The 24,569-nt window shown below is 29.9% G+C and overlaps 1 protein-coding gene across 6 annotated transcripts in view; it reads left to right on the top strand.

Moving 5' to 3' along the window:
* The window catches only part of gro (TLE family member transcriptional corepressor groucho), a 246,007-nt gene that overhangs the window by 191,601 nt on the left and 29,837 nt on the right, over positions 1 to 24,569 (top strand). For 3 of the 6 annotated variants that reach the window (XM_075360889.1, XM_075360861.1, XM_075360845.1), the window contains 4 exons: positions 3,688 to 3,909; positions 9,321 to 9,410; positions 19,505 to 19,558; positions 23,970 to 24,140. In XM_075360889.1, coding sequence (XP_075217004.1) covers positions 3,688 to 3,909; positions 9,321 to 9,410; positions 19,505 to 19,558; positions 23,970 to 24,140 — 537 coding nt within the window. The remainder of the gene's footprint in view (positions 1 to 3,687; positions 3,910 to 9,320; positions 9,411 to 19,504; positions 19,559 to 23,969; positions 24,141 to 24,569) is intronic. The other 3 variants (XM_075360879.1, XM_075360871.1, XM_075360853.1) reach the window with 1 other exon arrangement.

The raw sequence follows: 24,569 nt of genomic DNA, 5'->3' as shown, positions 1-24,569 counted from the left end.
CTTTATTGTTTTCAATTACAGTTTAGCAGCTGAATTGAAAATTCCAGTTTTATTGCATTTTTTTCAAACAATCCTTAATCAATGTTTTAGTAAGATTGGAGATTGATAATTTTCTATTTTTTTTATTTTACTACAATAAAATACTTACAAGTACTTTTTAGCTGTGATAGAATAATAAAATATTCTAGTACTTGTGGTAATTGGCGTATTACTTTTTTTTAACTGGTTAGAAGTGTGTTGATCTTAAATGGAATGTATTCAAATTCAGTTTCTGAATTATCAGTTCTGCTGAAGTCCAGTTAGACTAGTTGTAGACTTTTTTTCTGTTCAGAATTATGCTTATTAAAGCTGTGAAGTTTTTATGAGTAATGAAATGAGGATAAATGGCAAATTATCACACCATGAACATTATGTACTAGTTATGTTATCGTCTAGTAACTCTGGTTACTTAGCTTATTATTATTTATATATACATTTATATATATTTTTTAAATTCCATTAAAAATTTATTCTGTCAAAATAAGGTTTGGGTAGTATAAAGCTCCTTTCATCTCCTTTACCAAAATGTACATAATTAATATTAATTAATGTATGCTGCTGAATATCCTGTATGTTTGATAATAGTGTAGTGGTGGAAGATCAAGTATGTAATATTTATACTTTGTGAATGTTTTAAATGATTTTACTGCTTATGGATTTTGTTAATCTAAATAGTTTTTTATTCTTAAAGTAACTGGGTTGATGATGGTGGTTTCTTATTTCTACTGGTATCTTTTTATCTTTTGCTCTATTGTCTATGTTGCTGTTTATTATTTTATTTTTCTGAATATTATTTTGTAGGAATGTTACATTGATAATTCTGTTAAATTCTTTTAATGTATAGTGTTGTGCGCGCGTGCGTGCGCTAAAATATATTGATTAACTCCGATTCTATTTATGGCAGTTTTGATTTATATAATGAAAATTACATGTATAACTAGATCCTGTGTTTAAAACGAATTAGAACATTATTGTGGTAGTTTTTGCAGATTTTCAGTATTATAGTACAACATTTTCTATTTATTTCATAAATTATACAAAATTATATTCTTCATTACAGTCAGTTACTCGGTTGAATTTATTGTAAGAAATAGACCTTTTAGTATAATTTTATAACAAAATGAAAGTCAAAATGATGCTTAAATATAGTGCAGTAAAAAATTATTTGAACTTTTTTTTTATTATCCTTATTACACAAAACAAGCAATTTTCCCACTTGTATTGCAAAATCATTTCAGTATTATAAATAGTAATATTATATTATTAAATATTATATATTATTATTATTAGTAAATAGTAAAAATTATAATTAGTACAAAAATATAAGAAGGGTTTCTTTTTTATTTGTAATATTACATAATAAAACCATCATCTTTGAATCTCAAGTTAACTAGAAAATATGCTTGAATTTTATTTCTTCACTAGAAATTCAAAAGTGGGTATTTTCACAAGTTAGATCAATTGATTTTGCATTTTATTTTCATTAGAGAGTTTGTTTCAGATCCTTATGTTTGTTGCAAATACGTTTCAATACTCGCATTACTGATAATAAATTATATTCTAAATTCCATTTTTTTACATTTTTATTTTTTTTATTTTGAATAAGGCCATAAAAAATTTGTTCAATTTGTGGTTTAATAGTTAATGAAAAAATCTGAAGTTTGCTATAGTAGTTAGATTGATTATTTCTCATATAAATTAAAAAAATGTTATAAAATAAGGTAAGCTGTGTTTTATTCAGTGAATTTTAAAGTTGTAAAAGCAACATCATAGCGAAACTTCTAATCATTTTTTAGAGGTTCTTTGTAGAGTTTTGTTTTGCATGATCTGTCACAGTCTTTGTTATGGTTCTGATGCATGTAAAGAATCAGGGCTTCAGATGAATCTTGTGTTGTTTTCTCTTTGACTAATAGAATTTATCATTCATCCAGTCTCTGTGGTGAAAAAAATGAATATGTTATTTATAAAGTTGAATATCATCTAATTTCTCTGGACTTGAAATGCTGATATGCAAAAGTGAATTTGATTCCATGAAGAAGATAATGGGAAACCACTTCACCCCTCACTTTACTGCCTGACATAACTGATGCTTGTTCTTTGGAAATAGCTATGCTACTTTCAAGAATGACTTTCTCTATTGATTATCAGGTTGTGTACTACTGTTAAAGTTGGTGTGGGACCTAACATCCTAATATAAATGTATTCAGTGAAGCATTCCTCTGCATTATGCAATATTTGTTAATGTTCAGAATCTAATTTCTGTCTTCTAGAAATGGTTTTAGTTAATTCTGGATTTTTATTTGGCTTTGTAATTTAATTTTGTAGTTTTGTCTGATGTTATGTTTGTTGTAGATACTGCTATGTTATTATACTTTTTACAAATTTTTTATTACACTTTACAAATGCTGTCGGATAGCATAACTTTCTATAAAATTTTTTTTATAAATTTTGTGGTGGTAAGATAATTTTAATCATATCATTAGTAATAATTAAAAGATTTCAATGTTAAAGATTAAATTAATTTTTTTAAATTCCTGAAATTATCCTAAAAATTTTGTTTACAAACTCAAGCGTGTTAAGTAAAATTTGAGTATTCTTTTATTACTGATCTGAGATGAGCTAGTTACTGGTGGGTCTGTTAATCATTATTCTTTTTGATGAATGAGATATAAAACAATATTCAAACAAAAAACTTTTCATTTCAAAAACATTATACCTTTCTTGAACATAACTCTTTGTGAAGTGAAAAGTTCTTTTTTAACTTTTGTAACACATAAGATTCCCTAATAGAATTTTCGGGTAAAAGTTCTGAGTAGTAGTGCATAATTAGTTACCAGCTGAACAGAATCGTGTTGTTTTTGTGATTGTGTTAGCATATATTTTGACATTTCATATTAAAAATAAACATGTGTTTTAAAATCTTCTTAATAGAAAAAAATTAATTTCTCAAGGTATTATGTTTAATTTTTATTTATTTTCTAATTTCACCTGCTAACTTTGACATGGCATATTAACAGTATTACTTGTGTGAGGGAATATTGTATTGCATTTTTTTCAGTAGCATTGAGTTGCTTTTGTGATTTATTTATTTTCAGAGATTTTAATCTTTATTAAAACTAATAATTGAATTTTTAGACAAGTATCTCAGTGCAAGATTTTGTCAAAAGAGTGCAGCAGTTTCTGTAGTGTGACAAGGCTTAAGAGGTATTTGGGATTTCCCTTCCCATATGGAAATTAGTAGCTAAAGATAGGTAGAATGAATTTATTTTGTTGAGACTATCGACTCTTCAAAATTGCTTTCTAGCCACTCTTATTAGTTGGGGTCTAATAAACAACATATACTGGTCCAGTGATCCACAGATGTAACAAGCTACAGGTACGTACAGTTCCTACAGTGATTCAACAAAGTTGCCCAAGATATCTGAAATATCATCTGAATCGGTCAATTATTTTCTCTTTATATCATGTTTTGAGGACAGATGTGTTTAGCTGATAGTTACTGATGGTTATTCATTTTAATTTTCCTGAAAACACTATAAAATTTTAAGATATATATTAATACTTTTTCTTGTGCATACTTTGAGAAATCAAATTATGATCTAATTGCTGTAAATCTTCTTTATCATAATCAATGAACATTTGTGTTAGCAACAGATACACGCCCAGCAGCTGCCGCATTGTCCACCTGGTGTTCCGGCTGCTGCTCATGCTGGTGCTCCTGGGGTCGGTCTGTTAGGATTCCCACCAGGAGCTGCACCACCACATCCTCTTGTTAAGGCTGCTGATCTACATGCGGCTGCTGCAGCAGCAGCTGCTGCAGCAAGAGATCCTGCAGATGTTAAACCTCCTTCTTTACCTGAAGATCGGCTGGTAATGTCTTTTACTTTTATTTTATATTTTATGTTATACTATTTACGTAAGGTAATAGTGTACTGTCATCATATCTATCCTTTGTTGGATAAGCACTGAAATATTGTTCATGAAATTATTTTATGTAATTCTTGCTAATATTGCCTTAGATTATTTAATAATGAAACTTTTTATGTAGACATGAGTGTCTGAATGTATTAGGCTTATCTTCCAGTAAAGTGGTGCTATTGTATATGTGTGAATGTTATATTATGATTTAAAATTAAGAGAATTACATTTTCTTAAAAAAAGATAGTTCTAACAAGTAGTTTTAATGAAAAATGATTCTTATTTATTTATTATATTATAAAACTTGACAAAAATTATCAACAGAGAGAAACTGATACTTCAGCTTCTGTCTCAAGATGCTATGGGATGTTTTTCACTTAGTTGCATGAAGTTCATTGCAAAGAAAGTTTTCTCTTTGAGATATGAGGCTGGCAATTTTACTTTTTATTTTTCTCTATTGAGTCAGTTATGTTGTTACTTTGTTGTTTAATTTGTTGATTCTTTCATGCTTTGTTTATATAAATTGGAATATTTGAGAAAACATCTGTTTGAAATACCAAATTACTAGTTTTTTTTTCAGTATTCCTTAATTATGTATCAACTTTTTCTAAACAGATAAGCATTTTTAATAATAGTAGGTTTTTCATTTAAACATGAGTATGTGTATCAAATGTATATAATTTTTTCTTATAGTTAATTTTTTACTCGTGGCAGTAATTGTTAAATTGTCTTGAGTAATTTTTGATCAATAAAATTACTATTATTTGCAATTTAATGAATTAAATTGAAGGAAAATACTTTGATCAAAATTGTATGCCAGGTGCGATAATACAAAAAAAAATTGTATAATTCATCCACTGAATAACATTTTATTAAAATAGTTTTAATTATAGAACTTTTATTTAAAACATAGGGTAATGTTCTTTAGGTTGACTAATTGTGTTTATCTGAGAAAGTATTATTTGTCTGGACATGATGTTGCAGTAGCACCATCTTTGTATTTCAGTTACATTGGTTCTTGTAATAGTACAAGAACTCATTTCTTATTATGCATCACTTGTAAATGTTTTCTTGTTTCAAAACTGAATCAAGTGTATGTATGTGTTATTTATATATTTATATATATATAATATGTTCTATTGTTTACATTTATTACTTTCCTGGAATCATAGCTCTAGATCTATGCTGCAAGAAGGAAAGTTTGGTAATCGGTAAAAAAATGGGGTATGGGTTTATTACATTTCTCAACATTTCTTGATCCTGGGACCCCAAGAAACAAACAAAAAAAGCTGGGGAGTAATGTTTATACATATGCATAGGCTCTAGCATGTTTGAAGCTTAGTAATTTTTGATTGGATAAACTGATTTTGATGAAATTTTGTTAAGAGACTCGTGTATATGGTGCAATTCATTGGTAAAAGTTTGGTGTCAATATCTCCAGGGGGTGGGGTGGGTAGTTTTTTGGAGACAAATTTCTCAAAAGTTTGCAAATATAATCCAACTTTATATCAAGCTCAGTATATGTGTGCATGCCCATTTTTTTTTAATTTCCCAAATGTTCCCCTTCGCCAAAGATTGAAAAAAAAAAGTATTTTTATTTATTGGATATTTTTAATGAAATTTTTTTCTTCCTAGGTAAAGAAATAGTGCAAGTGACCCCAGTAAAGTACTTTAGGGCAAAATTGGGAATGGGGAAGCTGATAAAAATTTAAAAATATCAATTTAAAAATTTTTTAAAACTTTTTGGTTTATACATAATAATAACAGGTCAAAAAAAAAAATAATAATAATTTGGAACTGAGATAAAAGTAGGTGAATTAGAATATATTTTTTATGCTGAATCTTAAATAGTCAGTTTTTCTTCATCACCTTCAAATTTTTAGCTATGACCTTTAAAATATTGGGAAACTTCTTAAATAATAGAATACAAAAGTAATAATAATAACAATTAAAATTCATACCTTTATTCTTCATCAGGCCTAATTTTATGTGTAGAGGTGGTCAAATATTATGATTTGCTTCAACAAGAGGAATATTGGCAACATTTCACTTTCCTGGAGTAAACTTATTTTTTTTTGGCCAGTCTTTAATTGCATAGTGTTTATCTGCAGCCTGACTATCCCACAAACACAAGAAGCACATATATTTTGTAAAGCCACTCTGCAGATCAAGAAGAAGCCCTATCACCTTCAGCAGTGATTCACCAGGAATATTGATCATACTTAATAGCTTTTAAAATTTTTGACATACTTTCATATATTTCATTCATTCCTACAGCATGTGCTGTAGGAATAAAAAAGCATGTGCCGGTATAGAAGAAAACTTATTCGAGTTATATAACAACACTGCCATTAAGCTTCTTTTTGATGGGTCTATAAATAAACGTCAATCATGAATAACATTCAGTGTCCAGTTCAGACATTAGCCCCCTAACATCATGGCAGGAACAAATTAAACCATCTCTTCCAAAGTGTTTCAATAAATTTTCACTTTGATTTCTGTATACTGCAATTTTAGTGTCCTTGTTTATTAAATTCCATTCTTTAAGATGTGAACATAGGAGTTCTGCATGTTGTTTCGACAAATACAAGTCAATAATTAGGTCTCCTTATTATCCGCAACAACTACCAGCCCTTTGCTGGTCTCCTTAATGTCCCTAATCTTCAGCTGATTCTGGTCGCCACGAAGACCAGCCCGGAAATCTCGCCTAAGGTCTTGGCTCGTGGCCTTTGAGCACTCCACCTTATTCATAAACAGGACCTCCTGCTTCTAAGCCGCCTTGCTGGCTTTCACGCTTAGTTCGCAGCACATCAGTGTAGCGCCTGGGCCGCGCTGGGGCCTGAACTACCTTAGGCTGGACTTTTGCCTCCTGGGACTTACAGTCCAATGCCTCGAAACCACCTACAAACGCCGCAAATGCTCCTTTATCTTCATGAGATGGTGAAGAACCGTCGTCCTCGTTCCCATACTGACGCCGCCGGGGATGGCTAGAAACTCAAACAAGTAGTCCAGGTCCTCTTGGACTATGTTAGCCAGCGGGGCAGAACTGCCAGGTCTGCCCTTCACTTTTAGAAATCCTCAACTGCTGGGGTTGCTTTAGCCTGGGTGGGTGAGCCTGTATCCATCTCACTCACATCGTCCTCAGAAGAGCTTGTTGATGGCACTGGCTCTGGCTTCCTCTTCCACCTAGACTTCTTCACTTCCTGGAAACCTTCCATGGCTGAAGACTCCCTAATCCTACCTGCAACCTGACCTAATGAGATTCTCGCTGTCTTCCTCCTATCCACTAAGTTGGGCAAGCCCATGAACGTGACAACTGCCTGCAGCAAGACGGGCAGCCAGAGACCTTAAATATTCTTCTGTCACACTATGCACCTCTTTGCTGATGCTGGATTGATTAAGTGTAATACGTCCAACATATGGCAAGAAACCACGGATTACTGCCCTTGTTCTTAAAAGAATGCGAGTAGGACTAAAGGGCGCTACCTTTTACTCATCACAGGGACTTACGATCAGCAGTCATTGCCACTTTATCGCCATGCTGAGGCGGGTGCTCGAACAAATTTTTGCCTTGCACTGTGTGCACAAGTAATGATTGACGAGTCTCAGAGTAAATGACGCTACCGTTGCTAAAGCACTCAAAATCGAATTTGCAGAGAACTGTCGAAGGTACACACACGATGAACAGCTCAAAACACAACAGAAAGAGAGACTCCGATACAACATAACTTTGTCTGCATCAAAGGGCCAAAGTATGCCAATACTCACACTACAAATTTTAGCAATTTTCCATATTTGAAATAATGATCATTAATGTGATTTTATAAAGCATTAGTTGAAAGTTCCACCAGCCTTGCACCTACGATGAAAGTCAGTAACACTTGTTCTGCCTGATTTAAATTGTTACAATAATATGTTATTGTTATTTAATGCACTTATAAAAATTTACAAGATAAATTTTTACCATACCGTTTTAACATCTACAAGTGAATTTTGACTGTTTAACACCTTCAGAAATAAAAATCATGCATACTGTTCTTCCATGATACATGTTTTAAGTGGAGTTGACATTTTGAAATAAGCAAGGCGTTATAATAATGGAAATTATTTTTAAACAGCTGATATTTACTATGTCAAGTCCATCAACTTAAATGTTAGACAGTTTCAGTTTATTCTATTAAATAGTTTTTCTAGTGTTGACATTTGTCTATTTAATTATTGAAAAATCCTTGTATTTAATTGACCTGATAAATCAAGTCAAGCATTTTAACTCAACCTTTCACCATTCATCTCTTAAGGTGTTTGTGATGTAGTTATGGTCATGTGTGATTTCTAATCTTTATGAAATTTTGTAGTAAGGTTAGGTTCCTTGCTTGCTACTATATGTTACCGAGTGTATGATGATATTTTAAAAACTTTTTCCATTTTGAAATAGTACCCGGTGTAGCTGTTAGGAATGGCACTACTTGTTATTTCTCACTCACAGAGTTATTCCCTGGCAGGTTTTTTTTATACTACTTTTTAAATGATAACTTTGTTGTGTATTCATTGTATGTTTGTAGTTAAAAATGTTGAAAAACAAAAAAAAATAGAAAAATTGTGGAGAATACCTCCTTGATGATCAATGATGTCCAGTATTTCTGGAAACAGCTTATGATATTGTTACAGTAAGATTATTTCACCCATTGCTAAATCTTCTACAGTCCAGTTATGATCCACAAAACAATTTTGTACTTTCACATTAAGTTACACATTATTAATTCCCTTTTGTTATAAAGCTCAATTTGTTAAAATCATTACAGTAGCATTAGTAAATTATTATTTATTTTATTACTTAATACTGTAATTATTAATTTTAATATTTAATTGGAGTAATGCAGTTTTTAATATTTTTATTTTAATATATTATTATTTTATTTATGATATTTAAAAAAAATAATGAAATGTCTTTCTGTCTAAATAATTTATTGAAATAATTTCCAAAGGCTCTTTGGTACTGTTTGGAGCTTCTTTATTGGTGGTGTTAAAATGTAGTTGATAATGTACATTTTAAGTTGTTAAAAATCTACTTTATTTTTAAGATGTATTTATTTGAGACAGTAATCTTTTACTTGAAATAAGAAAAGAAATATTATTGTTATTTTTTACATGGTTTATTTATATCGCTGACTCCTTTTCACATTTTAAATAAAGTCAATTTTTCCTGGTAAAGTAAGAATGTCTCCTGGTAAGTGTGTTTTTCCTGGTGGTGTATCATTTCTTTAATGAGCATGTGTTATTAAAAGTGTAATCAACATATAGATTTAAAGAGAAGCTTTAGGTTAATGTTACAAAAAAGATTATACAGAATGCTTGTATTTCAGAGAAGCCCAGTTTCACCTGCTGAAAAATATAGGACTAGATCACCTGAGGCTGAATCTAAAAGAAGAAAACTCGACAAGCTACAGTCACATGTAAGTAGTCTGTTATTTTTGTAATAGACTCATATATTCATCAGACGGATTGTTATATGTGTATTATTATTTTAGAATTAATTCATTTTTAAATGTTACTACAGCTATTTCAGTATAAGTTATTTGAAGCCATTCTCAACAATGATATCAATTAAAATCACCATTATGTTTTAATGATATCAATTAAAATTAACATTATGTTCTAATAAACTGGTATTGGAATTCACATGCTCGAGAAGAAAATATTATCTTCTGGCTGCGGTAAACATCTTAATAGGTAGCTTAAAAGTAGAGTCTTGTTTATTAGTAAATAATAAAAGTATGGGCTAATAACCTTTATTCAGTTTAATGTTTATAATTTGCAATTATATTATGTCAGTAATAAATTATATTGAATGAACATATTAGGAATGTACATTTTAAAATCAATTCATTTCTAAACGTTGTATTAGAGATTTTTAGATGCTGTTAAATTTATATAATATTATCTGATAAAATTAATGTTTATAATATTATGCTATATGCACTTAAAATATCTGTTACAGATGCATTAAAATTAGTCTTCTATGAAATGAAATCAGTTAATTAAATACTAAAATTGCATGTATCTTTTATGGTTTTATATATATATATATTATGGTTCAATTTATAATAAACTATTTATACTTTATTTTTGATTCTATGATACATTATAATCATTGTTATCCATTTGGTGTTGGGACGAAAACTGCAGTGGATATGAGAATAAATGGAAAAATAGCATATTAGGCACTTGAAAAATTTTGTGGTAATTTTATTTGTATGTTTTTTATAACCAAAAAACTTCACAAAAATAATACTGTATAGAAATAATTTAATATTATAATACAAACAGAATTTAAAAAGAAAACAAGTGTGTTACAACAATATGTCTAGAATTTACAAAAATATAGAATAAACAAGTTATATTCTGTTTATTTTTTAGAAACATTTTCAAAACAGGGATAATAAAAGATTAGTCCATTTTATAAAAGTATGGTATATTTGTAATTGTAATTAATTAATTTAAATGTTTGAGATGCATTTTTTAAGTAAGGTCTGTTTTGAAATTACTGCCAACTTTAATAATAAGGTGAAGTTGTTTGTTTCAATCTGACATAGTACTGGCTGTTGGGCACTTAATCAGCTTCAGCTATATGATTGTTTAATGTGTGAGTGATTTACAGTGAATACTTTGCTAGATAAACCCACCAGTTGTGATGATTTTGCTGTGATATGTTTTTTTTTTTTTGTTAGAAAGAAAAGAATAGTGCTGTTGAAATTAACAGCCAGTTTTATGTAGTGTGTGGGAAAAGTGTCATGAGTGGTAATAAAGTTAGAGAATAATTTTGTTTTTTTACAGAAAGGATGCATGAATGTTCATTATGAAAAGTGTGTAAAAAAACATAACATATGGGTTAGTGAAAGAATTCAAAAATTAGTGGTAAAAGTGAATGCAGAACTACGTGACAATCAGCTGCTTGTGACTTCAGATATCTCTCTTAAGTTTTCTGTTAAACACTCTAATTTACAACATTGTGGTAGAGAAAATTGCTTACAAAAAATTGTGAGCGAGGTGGATGTCAAATACATATACAGAAACATACTTGAACAGAAATGTGACTTCAGATCAATATTTTTTGCAATGTTTAGAGAACGAAGAGGATGAGCTATTTGGGCCACATTATCACATGGTATGAAACTGGAGATTTTTTAAGCAAACGTTAAATCAAAATAACAATCAATAGAATGCTAACACTCATTATCACCGAAAACAAAGAAGATACACTTTAGCTAAATTATCTTGATGATTTTCTGAATGCAAAACTACTATTATTGTTGAAGTGTACTGTAAAATCCTTAGGTGTAAAACTTGATGTGCCATTCAAAACAAAAAATGTAGATTTCTTTTTAGTGGAATCATAGTCATGCTTTTGCACAATAATACTTGACCACATTCAGCAACTCAACTATTCAATTGTTAAATTGTTGGAAAAAGCTTTGCTGAAGAATTTGTTTTGATCCCTCTCTTCTGATCTCACACCAATTAAATACAGTTCCCCTTAGAGAAATCGCTTGCATTGCAGTAATTGAACATTTGTAGTGAACTGAAAAACAATGTGACTGCTTAGATCAGGATGCCAGAAACTTTTATGAACCTCTTCATTTTTTAAGTCAATTGTGATTGTGTGAAAAAATAAAAAAATATTTGTAGACAGTTTTGGCTATAAAAAGAATAAATAAATAAATGATAAATCATTTATATCTTTTAATTGTGTTTTTTAATTTCAAATAGACCTTAGTTATATCTTGCATTAAATCTTTAGTTAAATCCTAGTTATCTTTTAATAAGAAAATAATAATCAGGACTATCCTTCAGTTTTGAAGAAAAATTCAGCATTTCAATAAAATTTATAGATTAGAACAGCAGTTATGAAAAAATATAATATGACCAACCTTGACTTTTTACTGTAAAAACTGTAAAGTGAGTTATAAAACTTCAAACTCATAAACATATACAGCAACAGGTAAAACATTACATTTCAACAGGTGAAATATTACAGCATTGTAGTATTTAGCAGGCAAAGATTTAGGTCATTGCCTCTGGTGATTAACTGCATAAAATTCTATAGATGATAAATAAATGAGGTAGTATTATATTATAAGTACATTTATTTTCAAGTTGATTCATTTCACCACCACATAATTGTGTGTCTTGTTAAGGAATAGAGTAAGTAATATGTATGGAATTTTTGTGTTCTATATGAAAATGTCAGATCTGTGTGGGATTTAATTCCAGATCTGCTAAGTTCAGATTTTAGAATTTATTCAGATTTTCAGTAATATAGATTTGAAACCACTAGGAATGCCTGATAATCTTGGAATCATCAATTATAAAAATTTCTTGGAAGTTGTAAAAGTCTTTCCTTAGAAAAAAGGTACTTTTTGTTGATCTGGATCATCATGGTACTTTACATACAGCTTACGTGTGTGTATCACTTTTGAAATAGTTTTTAGATAAATTTTGATAACTTTTTTTCAATAACAATGTGAGATTTTCTCAGTATGAAAGCCAACAAACATTTAACACCAGTATTATTAAAATGGTAATGTGAAATGCTTTAAATTTTTTAAAAAATTTATTCTTTTGTCAATAATTTTGCAAAAATTTTCTGCTGCAAACTTATAGTATTCCGCTTTATAATAAATACTGCAATTTATGAAAATTATGTAAAATGTTCTTAGGAAATAACTGTATAATTATAACCATTCTGCTTTTTAATTTAAAAAAAGTCTTATAATGCTAAATTGTAGCTCTTGCATTTCGCTGAAGCCAGAAAAAAAATTTATTATTAAAATATCTGTACTTGCAACTTCTGTCAGTATATCTATCTTTGACACAATGATATAATATTTATACTTGTTACTTGCTAATATTACCATTTCAAAATATAAATGCCAGTAGAATACAAGCATACATACTATTTTAAATGACATTACAATATAATGTTAGCAGTCATTACAATATTAATATTACAACAGTTAATGCTAGCCATCATACATTAATATTTATAATTTGATATTATATTGCATGGTGTTGTTTGGAATGTAATTCTGATATGGGTTTGACACTGTGATTGACAGGCACACCAGTTGGTCATTCATAGATAAATGTATGGAATGAGGGATGTTGGGAAGAACAGGGAATGGCTATATATTGCTGTATGTACTTTCCACCCCTCTAGTTATGGTTGTCAGTTCTGTGTATCTGATGAGAACAAGATGCAGGGAAATGTGTTTGTGTGTGCATGTATATATGCCCTTGTGTGTATTTGTATTGTGGTGAAAATGATTGTTAGGCTTCAAACTAAACTACTGAAATGTGAGATGTAAGCTGAAAAGAGGATTTGAGGGAGCTTTGTATTTTGTATTGTATGATATATATATATATATATATATATGCCTATAAGTACCCATGATGTGATGATGATCAGGTAGAGTGAGTATACAAAGAAATTGATGAAGCAATTAAACACATAAAAGGGAATGAAAACTTAATAATAGTTGGAGATTGGAAATCAAGCATCGGAAAACGCAAGGAAAGAAATATTGTGGGTGAATATGGGCTGGACAAAGGAATAAAAGAAGGAACCAACTAATTGAGTTTTGCAAGAAGTATAATTTGGTAATTGTCAACACCCAGTTTAAAAATCATAATAGAAGAATATACACATGGAAAAAGCTTGGTGATAATACAAGGTATCAGATACATTATATCATGGCTAAACAAAGATTTAGAAATCAACTCATTGACTGCAAAGCATATCCAGGAGCAGACATTCATAGTGACCATAATTTAGTGATAATGAAATGTAGATTGGAGTTTATAAACCTGAAGAAAAGGTGTCAGATGAATCAGTGGAATTTAGAGAAGCTTGAGGAAAGGAGGTAAAGAAAATTTTTTTGGAGGACATCGTCGACTGGTAGAAAACCTTAGATATCAAAGGATATTGCAGCTGATGGATGAATGTAGAAAGTGTAAGAATGCTAGTGATGAAAAAGGTAAAAGGAACTATCAACAGTTAAGAAATACTATAAACAGGAAGTGCAAATTAGCGAAAGAAGAATGGATTAAAGAAAAGTGTTCAGAAGTGGAAAGAGAAATGATCATTGCTAAAACAGACAGAACATACAGGAAAGTTATGGAGAATTTTGTGGTACATAAATTAAAATCTAATAATGTGTTAAACAAAGATGGTACACTGATTTATAATACGAAAGGCAAAGTCGATAGATGGGTGGAATATGTTGAAGAGTTATGCGGAGGAAATGAATTAGAAAATGCTGTTATAGAGGAAGAAGAGGAAGTCGAAGAGGATTAAAGGGGAGAAACAATACTGAGATCTGAATTTAAGAGAGCATTAAAAGATTTGAATGGCAGAAAGGCTCTGGGAATATTCTCGAATACTGTAGAATTACTGCGCAGTGCAGGTGAGTAAGCGATTGATAGATTATACAAACTGGTATGTAATATTTATAAAAAAGGGGAAGTTCCATCAGACTTCAAAAAGAGTTTTATTGTCATGATATCAAAAAACGCAGGAGCAGATAAATGTGAAAAATACAGAACAATTAGCTTAACTAGCCATACATCAAAAATCTTAACTAGAATTATATACAGAAGAATTGAGAGTGGAAGAAGTGTTAGGAAAACACCAATTTGCTTTCAGAAAAAGTATAGGGGCAAGGGAAGCAATTTTAGGCCTCAGATTAATAATAGATGGAAGATTAAAGAAAAACAAACCAACATACTTGGCATTTATAGACCTAGAAAAGGCACTCAATAACGTAGACTGGAATAAAATGCTCAGCATTTAAAAAAAAAAATAAGATTGAAGTACAGAGATAGAAGAACAATTGCTAACATTTATAGGAACCAAACTGCAAGAGTAATAACTGAAGAGCATAAGAAAGAAGCAGTAATAAAAAACGGAGTCAGACAAGATTCCCTATCCCCATTACGTTTTAGTCTTTACATAGAACTACCAATTATTGATGTTAAAGAACAGTTTAGATCCGAAGTAATAGTGCAAGGTGTAAAGATAATGATGCTATGATTTGCTGATGATATAGTAATTCTAGCTGAGAGTAAAAAAGATTTAGAAGAAACAATGAATGGTATGGACAAAGTCCTACACAAGAAAACTATCTCATGAAAATAAACAAGTACAAAATGAAAGTAATGAAATGTAGTAGAAATATGGCAGATGGACCACTGAATTTAAAAGTAGGACGAGAAAAGACTATGGAGGTAGAAGAATTTTGTTATTTCGGAAGTAGAATTACTAAAGATGGATGAAGCAGGAACGATATAAAATACCGAATAACACAGACGAAATGAGCTGTCAATCAGAAATATGATTTGCTTACATCAAAAATTAAATTAAACACCAGGAAAGCATTTCTGAAAGTATATTTTTGGAGCGTAGCTTTATATGGAAGTGAAACTTGGACGATCAGAGTACCTGAGAAGAAAAGATTAGAAGGTTCTGTAATGTGGTGCTTTAGGAGAATGTTAAAAATCAGATGGGTGGTTAAAGTGACAAATGAAGAGGTTATACGACAAATCAATGAAGAAAGAAGCATTTGGAAAAATATAGTTAAAAGAAGAGACAGACTTATAGGCCACATTTTAATGCATCCTGGAATAGTCGCTTTAATATTAGAGCGTCAGGTAGAAGGAAAAAATTGTGTAGGCAGGCAACGTTTGGAATATGTAAAACAAATTGTTAGAGATGTATGATGTAGGGGGTATACCGAAATGAAACGACTAGCACTAGATATGGAATCTTGGAGAGCTGCATCAAACCAGTCAAATGACTGAAGACAAAAAAAGAAAATATATATATGGGTAACATATTTTTTTAAATAAGGTCCGATTGGATATAGCAATGTACATTTTGGATGGCTGATAAAACACGCATGAACATCGACTCCCTACATGTCTTACTCATATGCAGACACCATTTTTCATAGCATCACTGTGTGTGGTTTGTATTGTGTATTTGAAATGTTTCAAACAATTGAATGGCTTACCAATTGTGAAATACGGTCTGATTTGATTTTTGACTACAAGAAATGTGACAGCAAAGTGCGTTTATAGGTAAGACTGTTCAAGAATGGGTGGCAAAATGTCCATGATGAACTGCGACCTTCTGTAATCACAAACGATTTGGTGTGCAAAGTTGACAAAAATTTGTGAAGACTGGAAATTGACAATTTTCATTTTGTCACTGATGTTACTACAAATTTCAAGTTCAGTGCTATACAAAATCGTTTCTGAAATCTTGCAGTTCAAAAAACTGCTTGCACTGAATTTCCAGGCTGCTCTCTCTCTGAAGAATACCAAAAAAGTAGAATGGCTAGTTTATCATTTTTGACCCAATACGGTGAGGAAGGAGATGCACTTTGGGACCACATTGTCAGAGGGGACGAGACATGGGTTTCTCTCATCACTCCAGCATCAAAGTGGCAGTCATTAGAATGGTGACACACAAAATTTCCAGTCAGAGTGAAAGCCAGACAGGCAATGTCAACATCCAAGATTATAACAACTCTGTTTTGGATAGACATGGTGCCTGTTAGTCCACTTTATGCCCAAAGGGATAACAATAAACTCAGCTGCGTACTGTGAGACCTTGAAGCTTTGGCATGCCATTCAGAATAAGCAACATGGCCTACTGTCATCTGGAGTTTTTTGCTGCATTCATGCAGCACCAAAAAATTCTACGATAATTGTTTAAACAAAAAGGTAACTGTGTAGAAAAGTAACGTAAAGATTGAAAAAAAGAAGGTTTTTGACAGTATCTTTACTAATTTTGTTTGTATTAAAAAACAAACCTTACTTAAAAAAATAGCCTTTGTATGTATATTATATATAAAGATGTATATTCAGTAACTCATATAAATGTCTGTATAATTACACACACATAAGTTTACTTCATCCTCTTACATTGAGAGTGAACCAGTTAATATGTCCAATCTAAAACATCAACATTTATAACTTCATAATGTTAGATTCACTGAACTGTGAACATTTTGTCTTTATGTGACTGATAATGAAACTATTAAGCTTATTGTCACTTACCTAAATAAGTCTATTGTGAAAGAGAATAGTCCTATTAAAAGAAATATTGTATTTTCCTTTAAAAGATATACATATATATTTCCTAAACATTATTTTCCTGGTTTACAGAAGTGTTATCTATCTAGAAAATTATTGTTATTTTTAGTTAGGGTTTTCTCTAAAATGTTTATTTTATGTCTTCGAATACAGTAGCTACAGTGACCTTTTGACAGGTAGTTGATGAGTGACAAAGTTAAGGAGTTGTGTCTTAAATATGAGTAACTTGTGATATACTGTATGGTTACCAAGTTTTGAGAGGTACTGTTGTTGAAATAACTAATATTGGAGTTTGACATCCAATATCTCCTTACATCCAAACTAGGAGATACCAGCTTTACAATTAAGCATCTTGGTAGAATCATCCCTTTGACTAGTTCCCTTAAGTTAATCACTGATGCTTTTGAGAGCAAATATTCTGACTATAGCTAGTCAGATGAATTTGATTTTATGTCACATGTTTTGTTTTGGAAAAATGTTATTGTATAATATTTGTGATCCTGTAATAAAATGATTTAATCCTGTTTATCAAATGAGAATTGTGAATATTAATGAGGTTTCCTCTGATCCAGAAAAAATAAAGAATTACCTGCCACTATATACCATTATGGGTCTTTTTACTTCATCATTATGATAAGTGGTTTACCACTGCATTTTTCTCCTCAGCTGGTATATATATATATATATATATATATATTGATGATACAACTATCATCAGGAATTTGATATCCACTTACTTAAGTTTAGAGGAGTTAAAGAAAATATAAATATCATAATAAAAGAATATATCATATCAAAAGAATGGAACCAATTTTCAAACAATGGTTTCCAAATAAGGGAAAACATTGACATTTGGTATAAGAAAACTGATTGAAATAATAGATGAAGATAAATTATTTTAGGTTTTATATGGACCCAACTCTTTCTTGGAATTTACATGCAAAGAATTTGTGTCAAGAGTTGTTTCCATTTGGAAAATTAAGATCCAATCTTGATATTGAGAGCTTATGCTCTATGTTTTTCAGTATATCTCAGTGCCAAGTAACTTATTGAATATGTGTTTGTGGCAGCCTCATCATACTCAGGATGTATTTCCACACCAGAAAAAAAAAATGATTTTAAACAGAATCCTAGTTGAGCAATGTAAACTTCTGTTTACAAAACTGCAGATAATGGCAGTAATCAAAATTTATTAGATGTTACTTGATGTTAGAAATAATTTGTGAAATTACAATTAGACCCTAACTATGATGATTACAACACCAAATATTGATAGACTATTGATCTGTCTTTTGTGAAAGTAGCATTTATAAGGGTAGTTAGACATTATTATCAGAGTATTTGAGGAAAAGATGTGTTATACAAGATGTTCTAAATGTCAATTCCGACATATGATGTAGAGTCTTTGGTTGCAAAAGTACAAGGGAAAGTAAGTCAAAGGGGAAAAGTTATGGAAATGAAATTTGTTAAAAGCATGATATGAGAGACAAGTAAGGAATATAAGAAAAATATAGAAATCAGGGCTCTCATAATGAAAGAAAAAATATTGGAAGAGTGGGAAGAGCAAAACTGTGCCAGGTTTGGTGCGTTAAAAGAATGAAAGAAGAAAGAACATCATTGAAAATATTGAAATGAAATGGAAAGAAGTTGTGAGGAAGACCAAGAAAAGACAAGATAAAGTTTAAGGAAAAAATATTGATTATAATATAAATATTACAATAATTCTTTTGAAAAGAAAACTAAAGGTACAAATAATTTACTGACATTATCTTTATTTAATAATTTTGTGTGGATTACATCTTACTTATTTAGATGTATGAAATAGAATGTATCAAGTAATAGTCCAGTGTGTTCATGTTTTATTTTGTGTTTCATTTGTAGTTTCACTAACTATTACCTACTATTGTGATTGGATATCACAATATACTGAACATTTATTACATATACTGAATAAAGCGTTTTTAAAAGTCTTCATTTTTATGTTGGTCAGGAATAAGTTTTTCACTAACTTTTTTCTGCTGTTGGCTCTATTTCACAGTTGTTTATATTTCTATTAAATTTACACTTTACATTTTATAGCTTATTTTATACAATAGTGATTATTAAAACTAATTGATTATAAAACAAAATACAAACTAATAAACTAACACAAAGTGCAAATTAAGTGAATAAATGAAGTTTAATAACAATACTGTCATTTTAATTTTAGACTCCAATGAAAACTACATTATTAGAAATGTTTATTCTAGTTATGTGTGTATGTGTGAGTGTGCTCATGCAATTATAGTAGCAGTTTGAACTTGATGCTGCTGTTGCCTCAACATTGATGAAGCAATAATAAATACATTGATCAATGCAATCATCAAAATAATGAAATATTTCTTTGTTTCAGGAAAGTGATGGGGAAAAGAGTGATCAGGAGCTTGTAGTTGATGTTGCTAATGAAGTGAGTTAAATATTCTTTTTTCTAAATTTTATTTTATGTTTATTTCATTTTATTTTATGTATATGAACCATTTTCAAAATCTTGGTGGATTTTCTGTCGCTATTAATAGTGTTAATTTGTTTGTAATTAATTTGCAAAGTATTTGATGTATTGTAAATATTTTTATTATGTTGCAGCAGATTTTTGTTTCATACTTTATTGTACAAATATGGTGGAGCTTTTTATGTAAATTAATTAGTACGGTTTGTACAGGGTTTCTCACAAAAAATTTCCACCTGCTTTGATAACTGTTTATTCAGTGAAAATAGGAAGTTCATTTTTTTTCTTAAAAATATTCAAAACTTATTAAGTTTTATTTTCTTAATTAATAGCTTCCTGTATGTACATTATTTAATGTATAGCAAACATCAATATGTTCTGATTCTTTACACATTTACTGGATCTTTTGCAGGGTAATCATAGTAACAGTTTCCTTTAATCTTTTTTAATTAATTTAAGCGTCTTAAATCTAAACTTTCACAGAATAAACAATGTTATTTCTGTGGCAATAGAAAAACAACCAACAAATTTAAATCTGGGCTTCATGATTGTCAGGAAATAACCCCTTTACCTATTCATGGGTTCATTGAGTACATTTCTAACCTTCAAGGTGAACCGTGATGTTGCTGTCAGCTTGACCATATTTTTCATCAATTTTTTTTAAATTGCAGGAAAGCTGCAATCATGTTTAGAAGACATTTGATGACTGTGGTGATGTGATTTTCTCTAAAAATGAAGATTGTCCCATAATATTTCTGTAATTGAGTTTTCAACATAGTAACCTTCTGAGAGTCCACGGAATGGATAAATTCAGTTTTTTCATTTGGCTGTTTAACTCATTTCAACAAGCTTGGCAGTCACATAACACGTTGAATAGAATGCAAACAATGGTATTCTTTAGCAATTTTATCAATCTGCTAATCATAATATTTCAAATAATAAACCTTATCAAAGATATCTTTGATAAGATTTATTATTTGAAATAATAAACAAAACGATACACCAAATAATAAACAAGAACTTATTACCAAGAACGACCTGATAGCTTTACCGCAATATTACATAATATTGTTTTATTTGGATTTCGTGTTCTTTTATGTATAATCTGAGGATTGTGTTCAGGTTTGGCAGTATTATATGATGTTAGTAAGACAGTTTATAATGTTAGTAAGTTTTTATCAACAGATTGTACTAGTGTACCCGTAAAACAATTTCTGATTGAACATAACACATCTGGCCTTTGACCTTTGTTTAATATGTGACTATCAAATTTTTTTTTTTTTTAAATGTTATTATTTTTGTTTTTAAAGATGGAATTGCAGAATAAAAATAGATGTGACATACTCTCTTGCTATGTTTGCTTATTAGAATTTTTTTTTGTCTTCAGTCATTTGACTAGTTTGATGCAGCTCTCCAAGATTGGGTATCTAGTGCTAGTCGTTTCATTTCGGTATACCCCCTATATCATACATCCCTAACAATTTGTTTTACATATTCCAAACGTTGCCTGCCTACACAATTTTTTCCTTCTACCTGACGCTCTAATATTAAAGCGACTATTCCAGGATGCATTAAAATGTGGCCTATAAGTCTGTCTCTTCTTTTAACTATACTTTTCCAAATGCTTCTTTCTTCATTTTCAAAAATCTTTTCCTGACATTTAAATTAATTTTTGATGTAAACAAATTATATTTCTTACTGAAGGCTCGTTTAGCTTGTGTTATTCTGCATTTTATATCGCTCCTGCTTCGTCCATCTTTAGTAATTCTACTTCCCAAATAACAAAATTCTTCTACCTCCATAATCTTTTGTCCTCCTATTTTCACATTCAGTGGTCCATCTTTGTTATTTACTACTACATTTCATTACTTTTGTTTTGTTTATTTTCATGCGATAGTTCTTGCGTAGGACTTCATCTATGCCGTTCATTGTTTCTTCTAAATCCTTTTTACTCTCAGCTAGAATTACTATATCATCAGCAAATCATAGCATTATTATCTTTATTACTGCTTCTTTCTTATGCTCTTCAGTTATTACTCTTGCAGTTTGGTTCCTATAAATGTTAGCAATTGTTCTTCTATCTCTGTACTTCAATCTTAATTTTTTTTTTAAATACTGAGCATTTTATTCCAGTCTACGTTATTGAGTGCCTTTTCTAGGTCTATAAATGCCAAGTATGTTGGTTTGTTTTTCTTTAATCTTCCATCTATTATTAATCTGAGGCCTAAAATTGCTTCCCTTGCCCCTATACTTTTTCTGAAAGCAAATTGGTGTTTTCCTAACACTTCTTCCACTCTCAATTCTTCTGTATATAATTCTAGTTAAGATTTTTGATGTATGGCTAGTTAAGCTAATTGTTCTGTATTTTTCACATTTATCTGCTCCTGCGTTTTTTGATATCATGACAATAAAACTCTTTTTGAAGTCTGATGGAACTTCCCCTTTTTTATAAATATTACATACCAGTTTGTATAATCTATCAATCGCTTACTCACCTGCACTGCGCAGTAATTCTACAGTATTCAAGAATATTCCCAGAGCCTTTCTGCCATTCAAATCTTTTAATGCTCTCTTAAATTCAGATCTCAGTATTGTTTCTCCCCTTTAATCCTCTTCGACTTCCTCTTCTTCCTCTATAACAGCATTTTCTAATTCATTTCCTCCGCATAACTCTTCAACATATTCCACCCATCTATCGACTTTGCCTTTCGTATTATAAATCAGTGTACCATCTTTGTTTAACACATTATTAGATTTTAATTTATGTACCACAAAATTCTCCATAACTTTCCTGTATGTTCTGTCTGTTTTAGCAATGATCATTTCTCTTTCCACTTCTGAACACTTTTCTTTAATCCATTTTTCTTTCGCTAATTTGCACTTCCTGTTTATAGTATTTCTTAATTGTCGATAGTTCCTTTTACCTTTTTCATCACTAGCATTCTTACACTTTCTACATTCATCCATCAGCTGCAATATCCTTTGATATCTAAGGTTTTCTGCCAGTTCTCTTTGTTCTGTCTAAGTTCGCTTCTGCTGATTTAAGAACTTCCTTTTTAACATTCTCCCATTCTTTTTCTACATTTTCTACTTTATCTTTTTTTACTTATTAGAATAAAACTTCATAACTGATACGCCAGTAAAGAAATATAATATATCCTGATTTTGTCTATATTACAATTGCTTGTAGTTGAGGTTCCAAAAAAGTTTTTTTTTATGTTAGTACTTGTAACTCATACTGTAAAACTAATTTGTAGATCAAATAAAAATTATGTTATGAATGTTTTTTTTTCATGAATAATTTATTACAAATATTAATGCACTAGTTATATCTATTTCTGTTCTATAATTTGTGTTAAATAATACAACAAAAAATAAATATTTAATCATATCAGTTAAAGTTTGGTTATAAGAAAAAACAAAGTTACACTGTACAATCCTTTTATTGCTATTTTAGTGTTTTGTTATGAATTGTTGGTTGATTACAAGTTAGTTAATGTCCCTACAAGAACATATTTTTTAACATTTTGTAGAATATGATTTTAAACAATTAAATAAACAAACCATTTAATCAGATTCATATTCTGTAAAGGTTGATTTTGATAGATGAATGGGAAAAATTAGCTTTTTATTACTTTCTGTGGTTTTATAAAATAATGTAATATCTGTGTTGCTTTTGTAATAAATAGATTGTCAACTCTGAATGGTAGAAGCAGCTTCTGTAAAAGTTTTTAAGCTAGTTAGATTTTTTAGGATCTACAATACTTAATTTTTGTATTTTAATGAACATAGAAGAACAAGTGACACCTGACAAGTTTAAGACTAAACATTAAATAATATTACTTCAAGTTATATTTAATGGGATTAAAGTTTGTTACAGATGGAATGAAGTTCTTCATGGCACTTGTAAATACGATTTTGTGTGAAAGTTTTTATACTGAACAAGGATTTGTAAATTATATTTTTAGCTTTCATTTATTGATGGATTTTCATTGTTTAAAGTGATCAAAGTAATTTGAAAGTAATAATATGTAATCAATTGTTATAGAAAAATAACAGAACTCTGAAAATTTTCTGTATAGTTACTTTTAACAGACAGGAGCTCCCATACCATCCTTGCTTTACTGTACTACTATACTTTACTTACTGTAGCTCTTCTGTAAATTGCAGCACAGAACATTTTTAGAGCTAAGCTGATTTAAACGTATACTTGGATTTATCCTCTTCTTGTTTACCTCATATTAATAATATAATTCGTTTTATTCTTGAATCATTTACTAATTTTGGGCGTGTTTTTAATTAAAAGGAGCACTTTAAGTTTATTTTATATTGTAATATTATTTGTTTTGTGTGTTTGTTGTCACTGTTATAGGAGGCAGGGTCACCTCATCACAATGGTGAGCATATGGTCGGTGTTGCTGGTGAAATAAGAGAAAATGGCTCAGAAAAGACTGGAGTAGCTGGTATAAAATTAGAACGACCTGGTAGCAGAAGTGGGTCATGTAGTTCTAATAGGAGTACACCTTCATTAAAAAGCAAAGATGTAAGCTTTGATTTTTCTTACATTTGAATCAATTTTACTTGATTTAATTGAAAATTTTCAAGTATAAAATTACTTGCCATTACAGAAGGAGCTTTATTCATGTTGGAAGATTGACAAGACATTATTTATTCTGAATAAATAAAATAAGCCATATTATTCTGAATTTTTTAAGTTAAGATCATGTTGAAAGTTTAAAAGATTGGAGAGCATAATCTTCTCTCTTTTAACATAACATAAAATTTGACTTTTATTAATTGAGCTGTATTCAGAAAATAAACACTCTTAGATTATAAAAGAAAACCTAATTAATTTATATAAAAAAAAAAATTATATAAATTTTATAAATTAGTAATCTTCAATAAACGTTTTGTATTAAACACAGAATATTACTTTTACCTCATCAGCTGTACCTATATTATTTTTCTACAT

This window comes from Lycorma delicatula, chromosome 1, assembly GCF_047948215.1.
Source record: "Lycorma delicatula isolate Av1 chromosome 1, ASM4794821v1, whole genome shotgun sequence".
Lineage (NCBI taxonomy): Eukaryota > Metazoa > Arthropoda > Insecta > Hemiptera > Fulgoridae > Lycorma > Lycorma delicatula.
Note: the sequence above shows the minus strand (reverse complement) of the source record. Positions and strands in the feature narration are given on the sequence as shown.